Source organism: Trachemys scripta, chromosome 9, assembly GCF_013100865.1.
Source record: "Trachemys scripta elegans isolate TJP31775 chromosome 9, CAS_Tse_1.0, whole genome shotgun sequence".
NCBI lineage: Eukaryota > Metazoa > Chordata > Testudines > Emydidae > Trachemys > Trachemys scripta.
In genome coordinates, this window is record NC_048306.1 from 95,630,396 (window position 1) to 95,657,174 (window position 26,779).

Here is a 26,779-nt window from a genome sequence, read left to right on the forward strand (position 1 = left end):
GTTTCCCATCAGGAGCCAGCACTGTTGACTCTGGACTGCAGGCGCCATTGAGTCCAGCGCCCAGCGACTTCAGCGCGGACCAGTGTCTAGAGGAGGTCTTGGAACCCCCCTCCATGCCTGACACATTTGAGGCTGCAAAGGACCTCATTGAACGGTTGGTGCCCAATCCCCTCCCATGCAGGGAGAAGCCTCCAGCACCGTCCAGATGGGTGCCGTCCAGAGGGAGACCGGCAGTGGTGCGCCGCTTGAGGTCACCAATCCGGCACTGCTTAGGGCACCATTCCTGTTCGACTCGCCACAGCGCCACTCCCCGGCACTGACACCCCCACATGAGGTTACGGCACTGGAGGAAGAAGCGTCCTCAGCACCCACACCGAGGACCCGGCATCGCTTCACATCGTCCTCGGCTACTTGGCACCGAAGCATGGTACCAGCCACTTCCCCGGCACCGTATTCTCTAGGACGGTCCAGGTCTCGGGATAGCCGGTGTCACTCACTATCCCGATCCCCTGGGCCTATCACCAACAACAGGGCACATTTTTTAGAGCCTCTAGGTCAGTGCACTCAACACGACGCCACTCAAGGTCGCCAAATAAACACACCTTGAGGGCAAGAGAGGTCACACTCTCTAGACCAACCTCAGACCCCACCCAGAGCAGCCAACAGAGGGTGATCCATTGCCCACACCACTACCGAGAGGCATGACCCCAAGACCTCAGGAAGCACAGTCTGCTTTTCAAACAACGACAGCCTTGACAGGCCCCGACATGGCTCAGTACTATGGGGGATTACAGGAGGGTCAGGACGATGGCAACCAGCCTCAGCACACGTCCTCATCCTCCCCAGATGAGGCAGTGGTGGGAACATCTGTCTCAGGACCCCCACCTATCGACCACAGGGCCAATCAAGAACTTCTGCGCCAGATTGCCCTTAATATGGGCCTTCAGGCGGAAGAGGCCGTTGAGTCAGAAGTTCCGATGGTTGATATCCTGGCCCCGGAAGGACCCTCAAGGGTAGCATTACCACTGATCAAGACTATCCAGAGTAACTATAAGACAATCTGGCAAACCTTGGCTTCTATAACCCCGGCGGGTAGGGGCGTGGAGAGAAAATACTTCGCCCCACCTGAGGGCTATGAATTCTTGTTTTCCCACCCTCCACCATGCTCCCTGGTCATGTCAGCCATGAATGAAAAAGAAAGTCAGGGTGAGCAGGCCTCGGCACCAAAGTCCAAAGAGGCTAAACGATTGGACCTCTTTGATAGGAAGGTCTACTTGTCGGGAGGCCTACAACTCAGGATAGCCAACCAACAGGCCATCCTTAACAGACACAACTTTAGCTCTTGGAACACTATGTCCAAGTTTAAGGATCGCCTGTCTCAGCATTCGCATACAGAGTTTTCTGTGCTAATTGAGGAAAGAAAAGACATCTCTGCAAGCCTCCCTCAATTTGGCTGACTCTGCGGCCAGAACCATATAATCAGGAGTGGTTATGAGGCATTCAGCATGGCTACAGGTGTCAGGCCTGCCGCCTGAGGTCCAAAACACATTGCAAGACCACCCTTTTGAAGGCTCTGGCCTCTTTTCGGAGCAAACAGACTCCAGGATGCATTGCCTCAAGGATTCCAGGGCTACAATGAAATCCCTGGGAATGCACACACCAGCAACCCAGAGGAAGCCTTCAGGCCTCAACGTCCTCAGCAGAGGCAATACCAACCTCGCCCCAGACAAGACCCCTACCGCAGGCAAGGCAGGAATAATAGATGCAGACTGTCAAACAACGCATCCAACCAAGGCCCAAATAAGCCCCAGCCAGGAGGCAAGCAAGAGTTTTGAAGGCACGCACAAGGACAGCCTACCAATCCAATCCCAGGATCCCTCCCCACAGTTCTTAAACTGGCTATCCCACTTCTACCGTGCGTGGTCCCGTATAACATCGGACCACTGAGTCCTACGCATGGTACAGGTAGGATACTCCCTCCAGTTCTCCACCTTCCCTCCCTCCCACCCCCTTTCCCCATCCCTCTTCAGGGACCCCTCTCACGAGCAACTCCTTATGCAGGAGGTGCGATTACTCATTGATATAGGGGTGGTGGAGGAGCTTCCCCAGATGCTAAGGGGAAAGGGATTCTACTCCCATTATTTCCTAATCCCCAAGGCAAAGGTGGGTGTCCGACTCATTCTAGACCTTCGCGGACTCAACAAATTTATCATCAAGCTCAGGTTCCGCATGGTCTCCCTAAGCACTATCATTCTGTCACTGGATCCGGGAGATTGGTACGCTGCCCTTGACATGAAGGACGCTTATTTCCACATTGCCATCCATCCAGCACACAGATGTTTCCTACGGTTTGTGATAAACCGCAAGCATTACCAGTTCACGTTGCTCCCGCTTGGACTTTCCACAGTCCCCCCACGTGTTCACCAAGTGCATGGTGGTGGTAGCGGCTTTTTTACACAAAAGACAGGTTTGAGTGTACCCATACCTCGACGACTGGCTGCTGACAGGGTGCTCCAGAGAGCAGGTGCAGTCCCATGTTACACTGGTCATGGACACCTTTCACAGAGTAGGTCTCCTTCTCAACATAAGCAAGTCATCACTCATACCAACCCAAAGGATAGAATTCATAGTGGCGGTATCGGGCTCAGTATAGGCAAAAGGGAGCCTCCCAGAACCCAGGTTTCAGGCCATAGAACAAATTGTCAAAACGATATTACAATACCCCACCACAACCGTGAAGGGTTGCCTGAAGTTAATAGGGCATATGGCAGCCTGTACTTATGTAGTCAAGTATGCCAGACTGAGGCTCAGACCCCTACAAGTGTGGCTCACATCATGTTACCTCCCGGTATAAGACAGCCTGGCCATGATAGCAACGGTACCCAGGCAAGTTCGAGAGTCTCTGCGTTGGTGGATGGACCAACCCGTAGTCTGTGCCGGTGTTCCCTTCATCACAACCCAACCTTCACTGACGATAGTAATACATGTGCCAGATTTGGGTTGTGGCGCAGGTACCGATCCACAAAATCTGCAAAGCAGCTACCTGGTCTCAGTGCATACGTTTACAGCCCACTATACCATCAACCAACAGGCCAGAAACCATACAGCGGTCAGCAGGGCTGTCCTCCAATCAATCATTCCTTGACTCCTACTCACCTCCGATGGTCAGCCTGGAAGTCACCTAATTGGAGTGGACGTGAACAAGCACTCGAAGAAGAAAAGACGGTTACTTACCTCTCGTAACTGTTGTTCTTCGAGATGTGTTGTTCACGTCCATTACAATACCTGCCCCCCTTCCCCTCTGTCGGAGTCAATGGCAAGAAGGAACCGAAGGGGGGTTGTGCCGGCAGGGTACTAGATACAGCGCCATAAGGGCACCAATCTAGGGGCCTCCTCTGCCGCCCGACGGGAGCTGCTAAGGGAAAAAGTTTATGACGTCCGTGCACGCAGTGCGCGCACACCTAATTGGAATGGACGTGAACAACACATCTTGAAGAACAACAGTTACGAGAGGTAAGTAACCATCTTTTCTATTGCACAGACCTCTGCCTCTTGAGCTAACAGTAACTGATAGCAATAGTACACTGTCATCCTCTCTGTAGACCAGCATGAGACGGGGTTAAGACAAACACGGTGCCAGTGGGTTCATAGATATTTGGAGTGATGAGACTCAGGAATCTTGAATTACATTCCAGGCACTAAAAGGGAGTATTCTCTAGTGGGCACAGACTCTTCTGCTTGTCCCCCACAAGTGTAACCCCTTCTGTGCTCTTCCTCCATCCCAGTCCTGTCTCTCCCCCACCCCGTCTCCTTGTCCCAGTTTTATTCTCCTTGCCTATCTGGTCCCAATCAGCACTCGTTAGGCTTCTCATTCCAGTCCCAGTCTCCTTGCTTAGGCAGTTCAGATCTCTCCCTCTGGACTCACTGTCCAAGCCCCAATTTCCCCCCAACTTCCATTCTGTTCCCTTCCTCACATTCAGTTTCATTCTCTGTGCACAGCCAGTCCCAGTTCCTCCTGCCTGGTTCCTCATCCGATCTGTCTCTCAGCTCCCGTACGCAAAGCCTCCCAGTCCTAGTCTCCCTCCCTGAGCTCGTCATCTAATCTCAGTCCCCCCTCAATACTTTACCTGACTCTTTGCACCAGAAATATCAACTAGTTAACAGGGCCGCCCGGGGGGAGGGGGGGGGGGGGGGGGGCAATTTTCCCCAGGCCCCGGGTCCTGCAGGGGCCCCCACGAGAGTTTTCAGGGGCCCCCACGAGAGTTTTCGGCGGGTCTTCGGCAGCACTGAGTGAAGGACCCGCTGCCGAAGACCCGGAGCTATCTTCCGCTCCGTGTCTTCGGCGGCAATTTGGTGGTGGGTCCTTCACTCGCTCTGGGACCCGCCGCTGAAGTACCCCAAAAGACCCGGAGTGGAAGGACCCCCGCCGCCGAAGACCCCAGGCCCCCTGAATCCTCTGTGCGGCCCTGCTAGTTAAATCTCACAAGGTCCCTGCAAGGTAAGTAAGTAAATATGATTGTAGATGGGTGTGACAGGGTGCTGGGCAAAAGGTTGCTGATTCAGCCCTCTGTCACACCAGCTCCCATTTAGGGAAATAAATTAGAGCTGGCTGGAGGTAAACTGGCCCTAATTGGGGAAGCAGAGACAGCTGCTGCCTAATTAGCCTGGGGCTGCATAAAAGCCTCAGAGGAAGGGGGCTGGTGCTGAAAGGGAAAAGGCAGGGAGCAGAAGCAGGGAAGTAGTGCTTCCCTCCTGCCTGCAGATGGTGAAGGGCCAACTGTATATGGTGAAAGGGTGGTGGGAACAAGTCAGTGAATAAACTGCACCAGTGGTTACTAACCCCAGGGTCTCAGAGTGACTTTGTGAACCTAGCTGAGGCAGGAGCCAAGGGGGCCCTGCTGTGCTCTGCTACAGTGGGGCTGGTACCACTGTGTCATCTAATCCTGCACAGAGCAGGTCTAGACAATGGGGTGGTCAAACCTTTGGCACTGCAGTGTCAGTCGATCTACAGTAGCTTTCCTATCATTGCTGTCCTCCGTGGAACTGCACCTCTGAAAAACCAGGCCCATAAAGTGATGTGTTTCTGCATCAGGAAAAGCCAACGTTTTCTGTTTTATTTGCTTTGAACACTTTTTGAGAAACGAAAGCGGTGCTGGATTAGCCAGGGTGGGTACAGTACTGGCTGCTCAAGCTCCCCGCATACCGCCCTGCCATAGTGCCTGGAGGGACTAGGTCTACAGATCAGATGGCAGTGGAAGCTCAGTCTCCAGGCCTGTGCAAAACTTGCTGAGACTTCTAATAATAGCAGTAGTGGTGTGAACTAGACACCTTTCTAACAGGAGTGAAACTAAGTTCACTTCATGTAGGACCCTGAACACCCATCACATGATAACTGTTTTCAGTTCAGACCTGGGCTGGATTTGACCTTGTGACATTCTGGTGAAAAAAAGCTCTTTACCCATTAATAATCCCTGAGCTATTCATCTTTTTGTGTGTCTTTGTAGGTTATGAAACCTTTGTGAAGTGTACAGGCTCCGGCTTCCAACTTTTCCCGGGGTGCTCAACCTCTGCTCAGCCCTAGGCCCCACCCCAACTCCACCTCTTCTCCCAAACCCCTACCCTGCTCTGCCTCTTCCCGCCCCCACTCTGCCCCGTCCCACCTCTTCTTGCCTGTTCCACCCCCTCCCCTGAGCACACCCCTTCTCTGCTCCTCCCCTTCCCTCCCAATTCCTCCTGCATGCTGCAGAATAGCTGATTGGCGGCAGGTAGGAGGTGCTGGGAGGGAGGGGGAGGAGTTCATCGGCGGGCTGCCAGTGGGTGGGAGGTGCTGGGGCTGGAGGGAGGGAAGCTTGGCTGCCAGTGGGTACTTAGCACCCACTAATTTTTTCCCCTGGGTGCTCCAGCCCTGGCGCACCCATGGAGTCGGCACCTATGAAAGACAGAGAGAGACTGGATAATGAACTGCAGAGCTTTATGGGCATGAATTTGCAATAGATGCATTTGTCATAAACAGTATACCACACGTGTATATAGAAGCATGTATTCTAATTTTCACTATGAAAAATTGTAGTTTAATATTCATTGTTAGGATATTTTTTTTCTCCATGTTACATCTTTGGGGCTACGTATAAATTGGTATAGCACCACTGAAATCAATGGAGCGAGATCAGATTACACTGATTGAGGGCTTGGAATGATGAGCATTTCAATTAAAAGAAAAACATTCACTGTGTAGATCTAAGGGGAAATAAAGGCAAAAGGTCTGGCAGATCATACTTGGGTTTTCCTGGGCATGATTTAGATTCTGAAGGGGCTTGTGGAAAAGGCTGAATTGCTGGTTTCTCGCTTAAATATTTGCAAAATGGATTCTGGGGAGCTGGCGGATGGTCAGGGAAGTTTGCAGCAGGAGCTGGGAGGACATCATGCTGATTTAAAACTGGAATGTGATGGATGGATCCAACCTGTCTTTTATGGAAAGGATGAGGTGTTTGGGATGAAATGTGCTCTTCTGAGGAGCTGCCTTCATGTCCTCCTCTTTCCTGGGAAAAATTGCTAGACCCCTGATGGTGTAGACGGTTATGTCTATGGCCGTGTTTACAACCATAAGGAGGGGGAGGATAATGAGGACCGGGTGGAGGAGGAAGATGAGGACGCCCATGCTGATGTTCCTCTCCAGAGAAATTGTGATGATGCTCAGATCCTTCAGGGTGGAGGACCCTATTTTCAGGAGGTGGTGGGCATCTATGGTAATGTCTCTGACGATGTCCAGGGCCAAAGCCGGGATAATGATGTCTGTCATGTGGTCTGCCAGGAGGCGGGGGAGGATAATGAGGACCTGATGGAGAAAGATGAGGAGGCCCATGCTGATGTTCCTCTTCAGAGAAATTGTGATGATGCTCAGATCCTTCAGGGTGGAGGACCCTATTTTCAGGAGGTGGTGGGCATCTATGGTAATGTCTCTGACGATGTCCAGGGCCAAAGCCGGGATAATGATGTCTGTCATGTGGTCTGTCAGGAGGCGGGGGAGGATAATGAGGACCTGATGGAGAAAGATGAGGAGGCCCATGCTTATGTTCCTCTCCAGAGAAATTGTGATGATGCTCAGATCCTTCAGGGTGGAGGACTCTATTTTCAGGAGGTGGTGGGCATCTATGGTAATGTCTCTGACGATGTCCAGGGCCAAAGCTGTGATGATGATGATGTCTGTGTGGACCGGGGCGGGGATGTCCTTGCCCAGAGAAGTGGTGGTGGTGATGATGTTCTCCGGAGTGGGGGTGATGGTGGAAGGGAGGTCTGTCACACTTTCCGTAACCAAACCAGTGTAAATAGTCATCAAAGATGTTCATGTCACATACACACACACACACACACACACAAAGAGAGAGAAAGCAATAAAAGGAGTTATTTACAAGGCTTTCATTAACACCTGTACATTTCAAACATAGGACTATAATAGAGTTGGCGAAGTGGAAATACCATATGATGCCAAGTGACCAATCTGTATTACCCGGAGGCAACTAGAAATAACAAACAACAATGCAATGAAATGAAACAATCAATTAGCCAAAATTTTCATAAACAGCTTTTTGCAAAATAATTACAAAAACAAAATTAGCAAAATTTTACTTGTGAATGGTGGAAGGGCCATGCCTCCATATGTATTTATGCAGCACTAGCACTAGGGGATCCAGACCCTGATTGACACCTCTGAGTGCGATCAGAAAATAAAGAGCAATAACGAGAAGAAAAAGAAAAAAGGCAAAATTTATTCCCTCATTTCTTCATTGCAACTAGTTTGCTCTGCTCTGTTCCTGAAAATGTTATCTGTGGTACATCTCAATAATAGGCTACCAAATCGCTTAACATGCTGGGCCTGAGTCTCATTTACAATAGGACCCCTTACACCACTCTGGCAGGTTAATGGTGTCTTACAGTGGATGTCAATGTAATTAGCAGTGTAAAAGTGCCTTAATGTTAATGAGAATCAGGCCCATTATTTCTATTTCTTTACCTTATTAGGTCTTCTATTGGCTGCTGTATCTCTTACGCTTATTTGGACTGAAAATCTTTTCCCTTATTACATATTTATTAAACAGTATGTGACAAATTCATGTTTGAGGTAACTCCAGTGAACACCATAAGGACAAATGCAAAGTACTCCACTTAGGAAGGAACAATCAGTTGCGCACATACAAAATGGGAAATGAGTGCCTAGAAAGGAGTACTGCAGAAAGGGATCTGGGGGTCATAGTGGACCACAAGCTAAATATGAGTCAACAGTGTAACACTCTTGTAAAAAAAGTAAACATCATTCTGGGATGTATTAGCAGGAGCATTGTAAGCAAGACACAAGAAGTAATTCTTCTGCTCTACTCCACGATGATTAGGCCTCAACTGAAGTATTGTGGCCAGTTCTGGGTGCCACATTTCAGGAAAGATGTGGACAAATTGGAGAAAGTCCAGAGAAGAGCAACAGAAATGATTAACGGTCTAGAAAACATGACCTGTGAGGGAAGATTGAAAAAAAACTGGTTTTGTTTAGTCTGGAGAAGAGAAGACTGAGAGGGGACATGATAACAGTTTTCAAGTATGTAAAAGGTTACAAGAAGGGAGAAAAATTGTTGTCCTTAACCTCTGAGGATAGGACAAGAAGCAATGGGCTTAAATTGTAGCAAGGACTGTTTAGGTTGAACATTAGGAAAAACTTCCTAACTGTCAGGGTGGTTAAGCACTGGAGTAAATTGCCTAGGGAGGTTGTGGAATCTCCAGCACTGGAGATCTTTAAGAGCAGATTAGATAAACATATCAAGGAAGGTCTAGATAATACTTAGTCCTGCCATGAGTTCAGGGGACTGGACTAGATGATCTCTCAAGATCCCTTTCAGTCCTACGATTCTATGATTCGGGTCTTTTAGCACTCAGGAAACTAGCTAATCCCTAAATGGATGTCACCAGGAGGAGACTAATTTCCAGGGTGTGCATGTATATATTCTAGCAGTTGGTGTAGCATGGAGTAAGGGAGTCTGTTGGGAGGCAGCGTTAGATTGGAATACTTGCCTGCAGTGAGTCATCGCTGTCACTGTTGCTTGCTTTCTGGGAATCACACATTCCTGCCCCTTCACCATACTCTGCTTACCCCCATACTAGGTCTAACAGCTGCACTCAGGTCAAGAAACAGCAGGAGATAGGCAATGTGCAGCATCAGCTGAGATCAGGCTTCTGGCACGGAGCCTGTGGCTGCTTCATGAAGGTAGCTCACTCAGCCAGAGGATAAATGCATGTAAGCTATAGGTTATCTGCCCATTTATTGGGGGTAACTTTCTGGCATTCACATAGGTGTTTGTGGGAAGTGTCTCATTATGAAGGTGAAGGAAACAGAAGTGATGGGTGGTGTTCATTTTGTGGGGTAGACTATAGGAAGAAAATATTCTTCCTCGAAAGCTCAGCGCAGCCTGCCTTGCATGAATATTCTTGTCCGAAGGCTTAATTATGATTTAATGTTTACTTTTTATATTTAGAATATAGACTTGTACTCCTGTCACCTACTTACAATGTACTACTGAGCCTTGCATTATATCGAAGATCAGGGTTGCACTGCACAGCCCTTTCATGTCGGGTTATGGTATGTGATTTTGGTTTTCTGTTCGTTATAACAAGTTGTAGATTGCAGATGTCAGAAGAGAGGTGAGGGCGTAGCTGGCCATGGGTGGCTCATCCCAGTTTAGATGGATCCCTTAGGTGGCATAGAGCCAGTGAAGGGGGCATGACTGAGAGAAAGAGAGCATAGCCAGGGCTTCCTTGTACCCTGGTGATCCTTGGCTGCCATGTAAATCCCCTGGAGCTATTGGTACCAAGCACAATTTAGAGCAGCCCTCAGTCTGCTTAATTTATTCCAGGGGAGTGGCCTGGTACACAGGTGACGTAGAGGAGAACACAGAAGTGGTATACAGCCACCCTTGTACTCTTCTCCCAAGTTCACTCGTCGGCTGCAGCGGTCAGTCTGGGCCTATTCAGTGTGCTTCTCTCCATGAAGCCTCAGGAACATGCATTCGAAAGTTGCCAGGGATGTTTCTGTAACGTTAAGATAATTGACTACATACCCAGGGATCGTAGATTTCACAGGATATCTCAAGGACATCAGGATTTTTTGTGTCACTCGCAAATGTTCCCCTGCAGAATCCCACGTGCTGTGCAGGAAAAACAACATACATTTGGGTTCTTATGATGTTGAAGCCAGTGGAAGCTACTGGAGTCTCGGCAGGTTGAAAATCAGGCCACTTATTTAGGTATCTACCTCTGGTCTTAGGAACCTAACTTTAAGCACCCATTTTGAAAATATTGGCCAATTACATTTACCTATTAAATCATATCTAAAGTGCAAAGAATTATTGAGGCCAGATTGTTCTGCGTAATCATGGACATCCTCTCTGCATCAGTCTATAAGGCCATTACTCCATTTCCTTCAAAACCTCCTCAAGACCTACTTCTAGTCCATGAGCAATTAGCCTGCTTACTCTGATTCCTGGTGGGGGTAGTTGATCTATTTTTCAAAGGAAAAAAATCCTTTGAATGTATGATTTTATCTCTCTCCCCTTCCGTTTACTTATCTCTTGTCTCGCTAGATTGGACTAGACTGAACCTTTGCTCAAAACCCTGAGTAGTGGGCCACATCTAGCCCCAGGAAGGAATTGACTGCCCCTCACTCCCCCCTTGCTCCTGAGAGGAAGTAATTTACTGCAGATGTTTACGGAGGGCAGATTAATGTCCCACTCATGATAGCTACACTCTCTTGGCCAGTGCATTTGAGGGGGAGACAAGGTTTCCCCTACACACACCTCTCTGCCCACTCCCTGTGCACTTGCTTGTGTATGGAGGAGTATGGACCCCTTCGAGCCTATTCTTTGCACATGGACTCATGACCCAGTCAGGCCGCAAGGGGCATGTAAGAAACACTGGGACATATTGTGAAAATTTACCCTTGTCCCAACACGTTGCAACAATTCCTTCTCCATTGCTCTACTTACAGCATATCTGTCATGCAGAAATTCACATTCAGACACATTTGCATGTGGTGTGGATTTGGAGCAGCAGGTCTCTTTTATAGTAAATTCGACAAAGTATCCCGGCTGAGGTGTGATCTGGAAGAAACAGGCTGTATGAGCACCAAGTGAATAACCTAATGCATTTGAAATACACTTTATCATTTAAAAAAATAACATTAAGTTCATTACTGTAGCCCAAATGTCCCTCACAGAACTCTTTGACTAGCTGTGCTGTTTTATGTTTTTGCACATGCACCCATGATGAGTAAGGAGTGCAGGATTTGATATTATAGCATAATTCCCTCGCTAATAAATTTTTTTGCAGACTGTGTCTGCCACGTGCTGTCCACCATATCTCCTGTCCCTTTCTTGACCAGGGCCTGTGTTTTCAGAAAGTAGAGCCACTAGATTCTTCACCCTAAGCACAATTTCTACTTTCTTAATAATCCAGAGGCCGACTGAATGGGAGTTTCTCGTATCCAGTGATGGAAGAATAGGATCTGGAAGTGCTGATACTAATTTAGGACCAGATTCTGCCACTTCAGTGTTTAATTCACACTGAAATCAATGGTATATAAACAGACAGTTGAAGAAAGAAATACTGCATGGCTATAACTCACCTTAGAGACTAACAAATTTATTTGAGCATAAGCTTTTGTGGGCTACAGCCTACTTCATCAGATGCTTGCAGTGGAAAATACAGTAGGAAGATATATATATATGCACAGAGAACACAAAACAATGGGTGTTACTATACACACTATAAGGAGAGTGATCAGTTAAGGTGAGCTTTTATCAGCAGGAGAGAAAAAGAACTGTTTGTAGTGGTAATGAAAATGGCCCATTTCCAGCAATTGACAAGGAGATATGAGGAACTGTAAAACTATTTCCCCATGCTTATTCCCCCCTCCCCCTGCCCAGTTCCTCATATCTCCTTGTCAATTGCTGGAAATGGGCCAATTGCTGGAAATGGGTCTCTAAGGTGCCACAAGTACTCCTGTTCTTTTTACTGAAATCAGTGGCACTGCGTACAGAGTAAGGTACTGCTCAGTATGATTAAGGGGGCAGAATCTGGCCCTTGCTCCTGCAGAAATTAATAAAAAAACCCAAACCTTCTGATACTATTAGCTCCAGGACAGATTTTTCCCATGTTCAATTTCATCTGGAAAAAAAAAAAGTTATTTCATCTCTATATTGGGAATTACCTCAGCTAAGGGCTTGCCTACACATAGAAGTTACACTGGTTTAAATAAATTGGTTAAGAAATTGGTGCAAACCCATGAGTAAGGTGAGTGGGATTTGGGTTATAGTAATGAAATTAACATTATTTTTTGGTGGATACTCGGATTTCAAACTAAGTACCCTATATCAATTTAACTTAAATTGGCAAATAAATAAATAAATAAATACATTAAATTGATATAAAACACACAGTCTAACTGATTATCCAAAATAATTGTGTCCACACAAAGTGTTTGCAGTGATTTAACTAAACTGGATTCTACACAATACTCAGACTGTAGGTAAACCAAGTCAAAGTCTACACTGGATAAAAGGGCTGGAGCAGCATGCAGGGACTCTAAAAGCCCCAATCTGCCCAAGGCAGGGACCCCCATGAAGCTAAGGGTAGGAGGAGAGGTGTGTCGGGGTGGGCCCACAGCACACAGCACTATGGAGATTCCAAGCAGCATTGTGGCCCAGAGGCAGCTGGGGATGGGATGCTGTCACGTTAGGCTATCAAGGCTGCTTACGTTATTTCGGAGCTGTGGAGCAGCCCAGAAATGGGAAGATGCAGAGGTTACTTAAAGCCACGTTAGTTCCCCCTTTGTCTGGGCTGCACCCTTTAGAATCTGTGCCTTTTACTCTAAGGGCCTTCCCTGTATTGCAAACACTAAGGGGGGCAAGGGAATAAATGTATTTTGCTGACATTTTGGTTTTATTATGGGTGAAATATAAACACAAGGAGAAAAAGGTGGAAAACTTAAAATTACCGCAAAGCCATGTGCAGAACTAAAGACCAGATTCTGCTGTCACTGAAGAGAGTTTTGTCCTTGACTTCAGTGACAGGAAGATAGGTTCCCCGTTTTATTTCACAGCATGGCAAACAATCCAGGTACTACAGAGCTGATCACTAATTGCCAGCTGTTCACTCCAAGATAATAATGTACATGTTCATTATTCTCCAACAAGTTTTATATCTTAATTGTTGTATATTTTTAAAAAAGTTTTTTAATTAAAATATTACTATAAACCAGATTGTTGACAAAAATAAAAGTACACACACAAACGGAGGCCCTGATCTTGCAGACTCTTACACATCTGCATAACTTTAGGCAGATGAGTACTCCCATTGTTTTCAGTGGCACAACTCAGGAACTTTAAATTAAGAACACGTGTAAATTGTTTGCAGAACTGGGGCTTAAAAACATATTAGTTATTAGTTGCATTGAACATTTACAAACAATAGGCTTGATCCTATGAGGTGCTGAGTGCCCTCAACTCTCTTTGGGGGCCAGAGAGTTGAGCACCTCACAGGATTTCGCCTTGTGTTAATTAGTTTGAAGATATGATGTCACATACCTGCGTTGTAGCTCTTTGTACTTTATCCACCTTGAAATACTGTGTGTGGTTACTATCTTCATTGTACCTCTCCAGGGCTCTCTCAGCGTCCCCTCTGTGCTGCTCAATGTCTTCTAAGGCTGTTGGTCTTCTAGGGCAGTTTTGTTCACACTTGTATAACTGTGAATGATCTGTGACAATGGCATGGTTATCAACACGGTTTTATATTAACACTGTGTCATGGATGTCACTCTGTATGTTTTTAACATCAGCTCACAATGGGAAATTGAGCAGATGAGGATTTTCTCTCGGGTGACCCACCCACCCTCTTCCCACATAGGAATTTATTTCTGCCGTTTGGGGGGAAAAAATCAATTAAAATTTACTTATGCATTTTTTCTGTTCCACTTTAGCATCTTATCACCACAAATAAGTCCCCTCCATGGATCTGTCTACCTTTTCAGCTGGTCTCCATGAGCATGTTTTGCTTTTAAAGATTCAGGATTTACATACTGTAATTCTACAGTGCATTCTTAACATTCATTTTACTTTTTTACTTTATTCAAATGTGAATTGTGAACAGATTAACTAATCTGTCATATTTACCCTATGTTAGTAGCACACCTATTTGTGCATCTGTATTGGGAATGGTTTATTACAAATATGTTGATTCATTGAACTGGTTTTTGTACCTGGACTCACTGTGCAGTTATAGCCATGCAGTATTTCTTTCTTCAACTGTCTGTTTATATACATGATAGTTTTACATTGTCCAAATACCTGGGAGGAAAAAAGAATAATTATCGACCCTGTGTAATATTCCAGAATAAGGCATATGATAGAATTTAAGAGAGCATGTGGCTCCTTCGTTGATTTCATTGGAGTTATTCAGATGCAACTGAATGAAGAATTTGTCTCTCTTTTATATATACTGTAAATACATTTAAGAATCACAAGGCCCTTTAATCTAATTGCATCTGGAATTTGATAGTTCAGATAAAATGGCGCTCATTTCTAAAAGCGTTTTAGTGTTGGTTTTGCCCAACTGAAAAGGCTTTGCAAAACCAAAACTAATACCAAATCCAGCCTTCTCAGCCCATCTCTAACTTTTCTTGAGCGTAGAATGTTTCTAGCCACTTGGAATAGTTGGAATTCCAGAAGCACACAGAAGTTGCAAAGCTCATTAACAAAGAGTGGATATATCTATCTTCCCTGACATTAAAAAGGGCGGCAGACACCATCCCTACCATATGATCTTGATGCTTTCCCCCACCTATCGGCTTCACCTCTGTCTTGTCTTGATTAAATTGCAGCCAGTTGGCTTCCATCCCAGATCACAACATATGGGTCTAATGTAAAGAAGATGTATTGCTGCATGTCATCTGCATACTGATGGCACCACAGATCAAGCCATAGCATGACGGGATCACAAAGACATTGAAAAGGAGGGGTGACAAAATGTAACCTCCCACTTCTGCCTAACGTACCAGGTATATGTGGAAAAATGCACTCCCAGTACTGCCCTAGGTACCTGGTATGAGATCTTTGGATTATCAGTGTTCCTGAGCTGAACAAGTTACCAGCAGTGGAATATAAGTGTATAGCCCGATTTTGCCAGACTGGTTAACTGAAGCTGTATTTAGCTGATAGGGCCATATGACCTTTTCTCAGCCAATTAACTTGTATTTGACAATCCAAAGTTATAGGTACTATTTTACTATAGACAGACATTAATGCTTGGTTTCCACAAAGATTTACAATAGAATATGATAGCATTGCCCAGAGGTTCACATGGAGGAGGTGTTTGTGTTGAGACGTGATTGACATACAACTATGGAGAGATACTCTTACTTGCCATTTCATTGTGCTGTGGGAGTTTACAGTCCTCCCAATGTCTCCTGGATAATACAGAGCACTGGGTTTCCAGCACATTCAGAGTCAAATAAAGGACTGATGAATTCCCCTGGAAAAAAAGAGCAAAGAAAATACCTTTGTATGTGACAAGTTTGTTGTGAAGGAGGCAATCTAATTTTTTTTTTAGATTTGGATTACCCCTTATCCCTCAGTTGGTCTACCCAGACACCTTGTTATGGGCTTGCCTGGGCTGGCAAGGATCTAGGGTATAGGTGAGTGAGAATGGGGGTTGTTGCATTTTATTCCTTTTGGCTTTTAGCCAACAACACATTGGCCCTCGAACATAAATATCACCATTCTTTACTGTATCTGGCCCAAGCTACAGATACATCAGTTCCTGCTGAAGTCAGTAACCAGACCTCCCATCTGAGCAATATTTCCTACCCAGATTATCCGAGAAGGGCTGCTACAGAAGTACACTCACTCCTCCAAAATCAAGAACCTGGACTCTGCAATGCGTCTAATCTGGGCTGGCCTGGAGGAGTCTGGAATCGAGATTGAAACCACATTCCTTGTGTGGTAGCATGACGTGTTATCAGTTATTACTGGTCCACTGAAACAATCTGAAGTGAATATTTAATGAAGAATTGCGGTAGCCTAACAGAATAACTCTTTATTATTGTGATGTCCACTAGTGGAGCAGAAGTTAAACTAACACTTCTACTTCTATAACGCCTTCCATCCAAAGGTGTTAATGTACTTTGCAAACACCAGTTTAGCTTCACAGGACACCTGTGTAGAGGGCAAGTATTATTATCTCTTTTTTACAGATGGGGAAACTGAGGTTAGATAACTTGCGCAAGGTCAGAGTCTGTGATATTCAGGAACAGAACACAGATTTCTTGATTGTCAGTCCTGTACATTAATCACAAGATCGCTCTCCTTCTAAGGTTTGATTTGATTTTAATGTTTAGCCTATAAACCCCAATATTAGAAGGTGCCAATTTAATCTGTTGGGAAAATGCAGATGGGAAGATAAAGCCAAAGAGAGGGAAGCGGGGGAGACAATCAGGATCAGAAATATCTTACTCTTCCACATTGTGTTTATGGAATTTCGTTGTATGAATGGCAAGAATTACTTGTATATGGACAAATCAGTCTTTTTTTATAATATAATGTTCGGCAGTCTGAACCAGAAGGAGCTCTCCAAAACTGAAATAATGGAATAAAAAAATCCAAGTAACTTGATAAAAGCAAGTAGGCCAAATTCATCCCTGGCCAATGTCCATTAATTTCCCCGGGATGGGTTTGTTCCATTATATCTAGTGACTAAAGCAAAGGAATTAGGAATCAGCACTCCTAAGGTCTCTTCCTTGTTCTGTCACTGATTTGCTGTGTGACCTTTAGCCAACCACTCAGAAAGGATGGTCTTGTAGTTAAGGCAAGGGCGCGGCCATCGAGAGCGGGTTCGGGCCCTGGTGAAAATTTTTTTCCGGGTCCTCCAGCAAGGGCAGACCGGCTAACAAGGGCCGACGAGAGCGGGGGGGAAGCCGGGCCCCGGGCCCCCTTCTGGACTGCCGGACCTCGGTAATTTGTACCGGCTTCCCCCCTTCTCGTCGGCCTTGGGCATGGAAATGGGAGCTGACTGATCTGGATTCTCTACCCAGCTTTGTCACTGACTTGCTGGGTGTTGCTTCACCTCTCTATGCTTCACTTCCCCCACCAGCCATTGTCTCCAAAATGGAGATAACAATATAATACCTAGCTCACGGGGTGCTTTGAGTCAGTTAATTTAATGTTCGTAAAGTGCTTAGAGATCCTCAGATGCAAGAAGCTCTAAAGTAAAATATTTATATAATGCCAGAAACCTATCACCTAATTGCAGTTTAAATTCGGACACCAGACAAAGCTATTAAGGGTGTAGCCCAGATCCTAAAGTCCCATTGAAGTCAATGAGAATTGAGGGCACTCAGCAAATTGCAGGATGAGGTTCATACATAGCGAACCAGGCCATTTTTCAAATGAACATAGAGCCAGATCCTCAGCTGGTGTAAATCAGTGCAGGTCTATGGATTTACATCAGCATAACGCCATTAAACTATGGTTGCCAACTCTGACTCAAGCTATTCTGGGAGATTTTTTTCCCCCAACATGACGTGATGTCATTTAAAAAAAATATCCTATTAAAATCTCCTGGATTGCTTTCAATGGTCACCAGGAGATCGATACCGATTCCGGGAGACTCCAGCCCAATCCTGGAGAGTTGGCAACCCTACATTAAACACAATGGCGCTATGCCAATTTATACCAGGATCCGGCCCATTGTTTTTAAACTAGAGTCATTTGTAGATCGACCTTCAAAGTGATACTTACTGTCTGTTGTTCATGGGCATCAGCAACACGGAACAGAGTAAAAATGTAGCCATCTCTGCGGTGTTTATTGATCAAATCCAGGGCCACCGCTGCATCCGTTTCAACTGAGTCACAGTCTGCAGAAGTTACAGGAGTTTGGCTTTGCGCATTAGAACAGAGCACCAATGTGAGACAGAGTGCTGTAGAGAGCAGCTTCATTTTGTTTAAAATATGAGATCACTTTCTCCTCTCTTTGCTTTGCTAAAGCCAGTAATTTGGGTTTACATCAGAATTGACCATGAAAGCCTGAATATGTCTGCTAAAAGAATGTGGTTATATCAATTTATAGCTACTGTGTAACTAAGGCTAATACCTTGACCCTGGATTAATATCTGCAAATAGGAAGTAAATGATTAAATGATGCTTGAACAAATATTGAGGAAAGCAGGCTAAGCCAGTGGTTCTCAAACTTTTGGGGCTCAGGACCTATTTGTAAATGTCACGCCACATTTCAGGAAAGATTGGAGAAAGTCCAGAGAAAAGCAACAAAAATGATTAAAGGTCTAGAAAACATGACCTATGAGAGAACATTGAAAAAATTGGGTTTGTTTAGTTTGGAAAAGAGAAAACTGAGAAGAGACATGATAGCAGTTTTCAAGTACATAAAAGGTTGTTACAAGGAGGAGGGAGAAAATTTGTTCTTCTTCATCTCTGAGGGTAGGACAAGGAAAATGGTCTTAAATTGCAGCAAGGGCGGTTTAGGTTGGAGATTAGGAAAAACTTCCTAACTGTCAGGGTGGTTAAGCACTGGAATAAATTGCCTAGGGAGGGTGTAGACTCTCCGTGATTGGAGATTTTTAAGAGCAGGTTAGACAAACCCCTGTCAGAGATGGTCTAATAATACTTAGTCCTTCCATGAGCGCAAGGGACTGGACTAGATGACCTCTTGAGGTCCATTCCAGTCCTATGATTCTATGACCCAGTAAATAATCTGGCGTTGGCCCTGGGGTGGTTTTGATTGGATCCTGCACCCAGCTGGGTCCTGCCCGGCACTTACCCCACCGTGAGTGCTCCTGAAGTTCCTGTGCTGTGGGGCTGGCTGGGCTTGGCTTTGAAATATTCTGTCGACCCAATTTTGGGTCCCAACCCAAGGGGCTGAGAAATCCTAGGCTAAACGGTATTGTTGAAATAACGGGTGTTGCACAGGGTAGAATTGTCAGTGTGTGGACTACAGACAGAACAAAAGCAAAAGAACAGCGACCAAAGGGACTATTTTTGCTGGCTCTTATGGCAGGGCTTGTATAATACAGTGCTGTTAATATTGAGGAACTGTCATGAGGACTGATGTTGACTGACTCGGATATGGATAGTGATCTCTTTAATATTATTAAAGAGAGAAATACTTTTGATAATTGTGTAAGAATGGGAGACTAGCTTCCCAGCTGTAGCCTGGAGAATAAATGCTATTAATAGTGGCAGGCCCCACGTATTCCTGGATGTGATAGATGACAGTTTTCTTCATCAAGTCATCACTGAAGCAACAGAAGGTGAATGTGCACTGTTAAACAATAATAGAATACCATTTATTTAAATATTTTGGATGTTTTCTACATTTTCAAATATATTGATTTCAATTATAACACAGAATACAAAGTGTACAATGCTCACTTATATTTTTTTATTACAAATATTTGCACTGTAAAAAACAAAAGAAATAGTATTTTTCAATTCACCTAATACAAGTACTGTAATGCAATCTCTTGATCATGAAAGTTGAACTTACAAATGTAGAATTATATACAAAAAAAAACCTTCATTCAAAAATAAAACAGTGTAAAACTTGAGCCTACAAGTTCAATCAGTCCTACTTCTTTTTCAGCCAATCGCTCAAACAAACAAGTTTGTTTACATTTGCAGAAGATAATGCTGTCTGCTTCTTGTTTACGTCACCTGAAAGTGAGAACAGGCGCTTGTATGGCACTGTTGTAGCCGGCGTCGCAAGATAGTTACATGCCAGATGAGCTGAAGATTCATATGTCCCTTGATGCTTCAACCACCATTCCAGAGGACATATGTCCATGCTGATAACAGGCTCTGCTCAATAACTATCCAAAGCTGTGCGGACCGACGCATGTTCATTTTTATCATCTGAGTCAGATGCCACCAGCAGAAAGTTGATTTTCCTTTTTGGTGGTTTGGGTTCTGTAGTTTCCGCATCAGAGTGTTGCTCTTTTAAGACTTCTGAAAGCATGCTCCACTCCCCGTCCCTCTCAGATTTTGGAAGGCACTTCAGAATCTTAAACCTTGGATCGAGTGCTGTAGCTATCTTTAGAAATTTCACATTGGTACCTTCTTTGCATTTTGTCAACTCTGCAGTGAAAGTGTTCTTAAAATGAACAACCTGTGCTGGGTCATCATCTGAGAGTGCTATAACATGAAATATATGGCAGAATGTGGGTAAAACAGAGCAGGAGACATACAATTCTCCCACAAGGAGTTCAGTAACAAATTTAATTAGTGCATTGTTTTTTTAACTGGCGTCATCAGCATATCCTCTGGAACAATGGTCGAAGCATGAAGAGGCATATGAATCTTTAATGCATCCGGCACATAACTATCTTGCGACGCTGGCTACAATAGTGCCATGCAAATGCCGTTCTCACTTTCAGGTGACATTGTAATTAAGAAGTGGGCAGCATTATCTCCCATAAATGTAAACAAACTTGTTTCTCTTAGCCATTGGCTGAACAAGAAATAGGATTGAGTGGACTTGTAGGTGTTAAAGTTTTACATTGGTTTTTTTCCGAGTGCAGTTATGTAACAAAAAAAAAATCTACATTTGTAGGTTGTACTTTCATGATAAAGAGATCACACTACTGCACTTATATGAGATAAATTGAAAAATACTATTTCTTTTGTTTATCATTTTCACAGTGCAAATATTTGTAATCAAAATACACCTCTACTCCAATATAACGTGACTCGATATAACATGAATTCGATATAACGCGGTAAAGCAGTGCTCCGGGGGGGCGGGGCTGCGCACTCCGGCGGATCAAAGCAAGTTCGATATAATGCGGTTTCACCTATAACGCAGTAAGATTTTTTTGGCTCCCAAGGACAGCGTTATATCGGGGTAGAGGTGTAATATAAAGTGAGCACTGTACACTTCGTATTCTGTGTTGAAACTGATATATTTGAAAATGTAGAAAAACAACCAAAAATATTTAAATTTCAATTGGTATTCTATTATTTAACAGAGCAATTCATTTTTTAAATCGCAATTAATTTTTTTGAGGTAATCGTGTGAGTTAACTGTGGTTAATTGACAGTCCTGGTAATTAAGCATTGGAATATCGTGCCAAGGGATGTGGTTGCTTCTCCATCTCATAAAGACTTTAAATCGAGATTGGATGTCTTTGTAAAATATATGCTCTTGCTCAACGAGAAGTTATGGGCTCGATGCAGGAATTGATAGATGAAATTCTCTGGCCTGTGTTATGCATGAGGTCAGACTAGATTATCTTAATGGTCCTCTCTGGCTTTAATGAATCTGTGGAAAATCAGGCACCCAGAAACAGAGTTCACTTTTTAAAACATTGGCCACACTGTGCAAAACAATAAAAAAAATTGTAATCTAAAAAGTGCTTTACTATACTTTACTATATTTTACAAGTACTAGTATTAATATATGTGACTTTAAATCTTCAGAATGGCAAAGGAACACAATGCAATAATCCAAATGAGCAGAAAGCTCCAACCACTATAGGGAGAAAAAATGTTATATCAGTTAATAATTTGGATGAAAGTTTGATGGATCGTCTCTTAGGAGGCATGAAAAAGAGACAGCTGCCTCAGTGGCATTATTCCTGGCTTCCTGTGCACTCCACGTGCCCATTCTGCAGGCAGGCATTTGTACATGGGTGGTAGCTCTCTGTGCGTTATCCCCCTCAAACCCACAGGAATTCTACCCCAAAGTTAATTCTCATGGAATCATTAACTTTGGCTTGCTCCTACTTGGTGCTTTGGATCCCTTCAAGGGGGATTATACGGCAAGTGGTGACAGGAGGGTCCATGGTGCTGAGACTATTGGACATTGTTATTGAGACAGCAAGGAGACAAAGGCCCTGGAGACAGCTTCAAGGCACAGGGCCTCACCACAGACAGGAGCTCTTGAGGGATGCTTCATATTCGTGGGAGCAAACCCTACTGTCTTGAAGGAATAATCAATAGGGGAACCTTGTAGAGTTTCCTGCCTCTGCCATGAGATTTTCCCACATAGGGGATGATCAGAACTTGAATAACTTCCATGTATATAACATGTAGGCATATGCCTGAAATCAGAGCAAACGAGTGACTAAAATGTGGGCTCCTATTCTGAGAGGATAGGTACGTAAGATCAGCGTGCAGCAGATTTCTGAGGGCTTGCAAAAACCTCCATGCAAATGTGCATGTGTAAATGTACCATTATCTTCATAACCTACTGCACAGACATCACAGCATTTGAAAATAAAGCACATACCCCAATGCAGTCACACACTTCATCTAGTCAATGCACAGGCAAAATTACTTCCCCATGAGATTTTAGAAAACTATCCTGTAGCAGAGTCTGTTTACCTAGTTGAGACCAGTGGATTTGCATTGCTAAAGCTAATGTGAATCTTTGGCTTTAATGGCCTTTCCTCCCTGTAGTATTGTAGCACTTGTGGTCATCGGAAAAATTCAAGTGAACAGCTCCCTGGTTTCAATGTGTGTTTACGTCATGGAGGATAGCCCCTGTTCTCAGTGGGGAAACATACTTGACTGTAATTGTTTCCTTTGTTGGTCCACCAGAATCCAAGTTTGGTGACCTTTAGGACATGCTGCAAGACTCACCTGTTCACTCAAGCCTTTTCAGGATCAGGGGGGTTAACTGGGGCATGAGGGTGGTATTATGGGATGGAGTTTGGGGAGACTTTTAGGAGAGCTGTTTTTCTGAGGCTTAGTTTGTCATGTTTTGCTCAAATTCTGTCAATAAATTGTAATGGGTCTACAGAATGAAGTACTGCCAACTCTTGTGATTTTTATCACAAATCTCGCAATGTTTGGTGTTTTTCTTAAAGCCCCAGGTGCTAGAATCAAGAGAATGCATGAGAATCTCAGCTTTCACTTGAAAAATAGTTACGTTTCTAGCCCTCATGACTGCAGAGACAAGCTTGAAAATATGAAGTGAATGTAACCCAAAGACTCAGAACTGAGAAGGCAAATAACAAGAATTCCCCATTTACTATTTTTTAAAGGTCTCATGATTTTGAAGCCAGTCTCAGGATGTTAGGGGCCTGACTCATGATTTCTGAACACTTAGGGTTGGCAATACTGAGATGGGGGTAACTGAAAAAACTAAAGATATAAGTGGCTTTTCCAGTATAGCTCCTTCCTATAGATGTCCAGCAGGCTCAGATTGTCATTGCCAGCTTCATCCCATGTTCCTGCAGAGAGTGTATTTAGGGACAAAACCTTGAAAATGTTAATTGACAATGCCCAATGCACTGGAGTTCATCAGCCGTTGGCTCTCCGTTCCTGAGTGAGACACAGTGTCCATGTGCCATTTGCATGCCAGCCCTGTCCCTAAGAATAAACATTTCAGACCAGATTGTGGTTGGACTTTTCCCAAGTGGGGCCTCCTCCACTCTGCCCCTCATCGAGGCACCAGATACAACAGCAGTCCCTGGTGCTCTCTCCTGAGTGGAGGAACTGCCCCCTACAAGCACCTCCTAGGGCACAGGCCACACCAAAAGGGGCAGGGAAGGAGTGGGGCCATGCTATACTGGCCACCAAAGCTAGTCAAACTTGATATCTCTAAGATGTCTACCTGGGATAGTGCATTCTCCCCATATCCTATCCGCACATATGGGCTTGTACCACAATGGCTCTCTCATCTGTACATTCCATGTTTGATCTGAATGTTTTCTTTGACTATTAAGGTATTTTAAGATCAACCAATTAGGTCAAGGACTATTTCAGCCTCAGTGTAATAAATAAGCCTCTTAATATAATTCCTTTGATAATTAAATTTACATTAAGAATAGAAATGGCCCGAGTCTGGATTTGAATATCTCAAAAATCCAGGAGCATTTAGATCCAGTTTTTGTTTGGCCCATTAAAGACCAGTTGCAAAGTTTAGAATCTTGGATCCAAACTTCCACCATGTTTGATTCTGGGGTTTTGGTTTGGGGCCATCTCTCATGAAGAAACTTACAATTAGAAACATCTAAAAAAAATCAGACTCAATGTGAAATGTAGTGGAATGCTCCATGGCTTTGGCCATTTAAAACTAGACAGATTAAAACACTTGTAACGTACGGTACAATAGGAAACACGCCTGCACTCTCAGAAGGATGGGCCAGGTTATTTAACATGCCTTTTCCAGCTCTGATTTCTATGTTTTTTCAGCTTTCTCAAATAGGTTAAGGAAAGATGGATATATCAACTGTCAACATGACATTTAGTAAAGGGCTTCCTGGAACAAAGCTGCAGGCCAACTAAGAACATAAATAAATAGCCCTCCCTGTCACCCTTCTGCATTTCTGCAAAACCCCATGTAATCTTCAGAGACGCGTATGCAAGGTAGAGTTCAGTCCAGTCAGTAACCCCATCCTATTTGAGCTGCTGCAGGAATAGGTTATTTTGTACCTTTCAAGCCACGAGGGGCTGTGGCTGATGTATTGAGAGGAATGTGTGTGTTTCCTGTCTGTTTATCTAAAATATCATAGACAGTCAAAACACCTTACCACATAAGAACACAAGACATAGGACTGGACATAGGGACTTCCTGGGTTATCAAGTCCAGTCCTCTGTTGCAAGCAACTCCATCATATTGTCCTGTTCATAAACATATCAAGCTGCATCTTAAAACTAGTTAGGTTGTTTGCCTCAGGAGTCCTATTGGACAACTGTTCCAGAATCTCACTCCTCTGAAGGTTGGAAACCTTCTTCTAATTTCCAGCCTTAATTTATTCATGGCTGATTTACAGCCTTTTTTTTTCTTGTGCCAACATTGTCCTTTAGCTTAAATAGCTCTTCACCATCCCTGGTGTTTACCCCCCTGATGTTTTTACAGATCTAAGCAGGGTCTGAATGAGCTTTCCCCTGACATCTAGTGATGAACTGGGAGAAAAGCTTTCGGGATCACTCTGTACTTGTGCGGACACGCCTACTCTACTAGGTATTCAGGAGACAAACCTGCTTTGCCAAAGGGATCAGTGTTGGCTGTTTTTGGGTTACGATTCACTTTATTATTGAATACAGGGGTAATGAGATGTTATCTGTATTGTATGAGTAAAGGGCAGCAGAACTGTATTTAGCATGCTCTGATTGAGAAAGTTATCCTAACCTGAACATCATTTGCTAACCAGGCTAAATCCCAGTGAAAATGAGAGGGGGTGGGGAAAGGTGTTCTTAGCTGATGGTGTTAGTGCTGCCTCAAGAGGCCTGGACACCATTTAATCCTCCTCGCTAGTGTTTAAAGACAGAGGTGGTTGCACTCAATTGAGAGTCCTTGTTTCTGTTCAGATCTGAATCAGGCCCTAGGCATTCAGCTGATGAAATGTTTCCTGAAATAGGCTACATCCTAAAAATAGCAAAAGCAAAATGATATAAGGAAGAATAGGGAGGAGAGAGAAAAAACCCTTTTGCAAACTACTGTCCCCATCACAGGCTGCTGTTCCACTGCCATCATCCTTTGGTTCAGCAAAGCCGGCGAGCTCTCCCCAGGAGCTAATGGAGTTCTGTTTGAGGACATGCACATCACCAGAGTCCAAACTTAGAGCCTAATCTTGCAGTCCCTACTCAGAAGAGTGACCTTTAGAAACTTTAATAGAACAAACTGATCAACTGGTAAATTGGATAAATCATGTTGATACACTTGAAAACCAATCAGAAAAAAACGCTGCCAAGTGCCTGATGATGATTCAGGGAAAAGGGAAACAGAAAAACAACTTAGGTTTGAGGAGTGCTGGTGACTCAGCAGCCTGCAAAATTGGGGAAAAGGTAAAATATTGCTATTTTTGCTTTTTCTGGGAAATACACAAAGGGCTCCTTATAACTAGAGAAAGAAACTGTGGCTTTAGTCTTATCTGTTAGCAGTCAAAACCATCTCCCTTCTATCTGGCCACAACAAGAGTTCTCTGTCTTTTATTTTTCCTTTTCTTTCTCCTGTCTTCTCTTTCATTTATATTTGTCCATTGGCTGTGTCTGCCTTTGGTGAAATTGATTAACAAACCATTTTTTCTGCATGACAAAGTTAGTAAAGCACAAAGGTTTTGAACACCTAGGGCCTGATCCTCCACCAACTTGAACCTTGTGTCATGACATCCGTGCAAAGATAATGTTTTACACCCTTTTGCCCAAGTGTAAGTGGTGGCACAAGATGCCAGGCAGTGGAGAATTGGGGTTATGGGTTTCAAAGCAGTCTAAAGGATTTAGGCACATCCCTTCCATCAAAAATAATAGAAAATGTGTGTCTAAATCCCTTAGATTGCTTTGAAACTCTCAACCTGGGTTCCCTGTGTTATTATTAAGGAGTTAAGCTGGAAATCATCAAAAGAACCCTAGTTTCTAGCACCAGATGATACACCATAACAGGATCTTCTTCCCTATTTACAGACTATTGCCATACTCAGTCAGTATTCTGCCACTAGTGTTTCTGGAACTCTGAATAGCTAGCATGCCCAGGTTTCACATTCTCAAAGGTCTGTGAGCAGTAATGTTGAGACTAGCCAGGGTGCCATCCATCTTGGACTCCTGCTAGCATCCACTAATAGATATTATGGGAACTCAACCTGCACCTTTTCAAGGTGGCAATAGATGTTGCTACTTAGGGCTGGTCCCCACTTAGTCGGACTTCGGACTAAGGTACGCAAATTCAGCTACGTTAATAACGTAGCTGAATTCGAAGTACCTTAGTCCGGACTTACCGCGGTCCAGACGCGGCC

At 44.3% G+C, this 26,779-nt stretch overlaps 1 protein-coding gene across 1 annotated transcript; it reads right to left on the reverse strand.

The window, feature by feature from the left end:
• Window positions 1-6,430: 6,430 nt before the first annotated feature.
• On the reverse strand, window positions 6,431-18,144 carry LOC117882377. Its single transcript, XM_034780537.1, has 8 exons — window positions 17,829-18,144; window positions 15,457-15,564; window positions 14,294-14,381; window positions 13,623-13,792; window positions 11,025-11,138; window positions 10,101-10,187; window positions 8,446-8,504; window positions 6,431-7,301 (listed from the first exon to the last, which is right to left on the reverse strand). Exons 1-8 carry the CDS (start codon window positions 18,024-18,026, stop codon window positions 6,431-6,433), a joined length of 1,695 nt encoding a protein of 564 aa, XP_034636428.1. The 5' UTR covers window positions 18,027-18,144.
• Between the last annotated feature and the right edge of the window lie 8,635 nt (window positions 18,145-26,779).

Excerpts from the sequence above, each read along its gene's own strand:
- LOC117882377 (XM_034780537.1), bottom strand. The coding sequence starts at position 18,026 with ATGAAGCTGCTCTCTACAGCACTCTGTCTCACATTGGTGCTCTGTTCT. Across the intron at positions 14,382-15,456 it reads TCCCACAGCACAATGAAATG|GTATTTGGACAATGTAAAAC; the intron begins GCAAGTAAGAGT and ends TTTTCCTCCCAG. Across the intron at positions 13,793-14,293 it reads TAACTGCACAGTGAGTCCAG|ATCATTCACAGTTATACAAG; the intron begins GTACAAAAACCA and ends CCATTGTCACAG.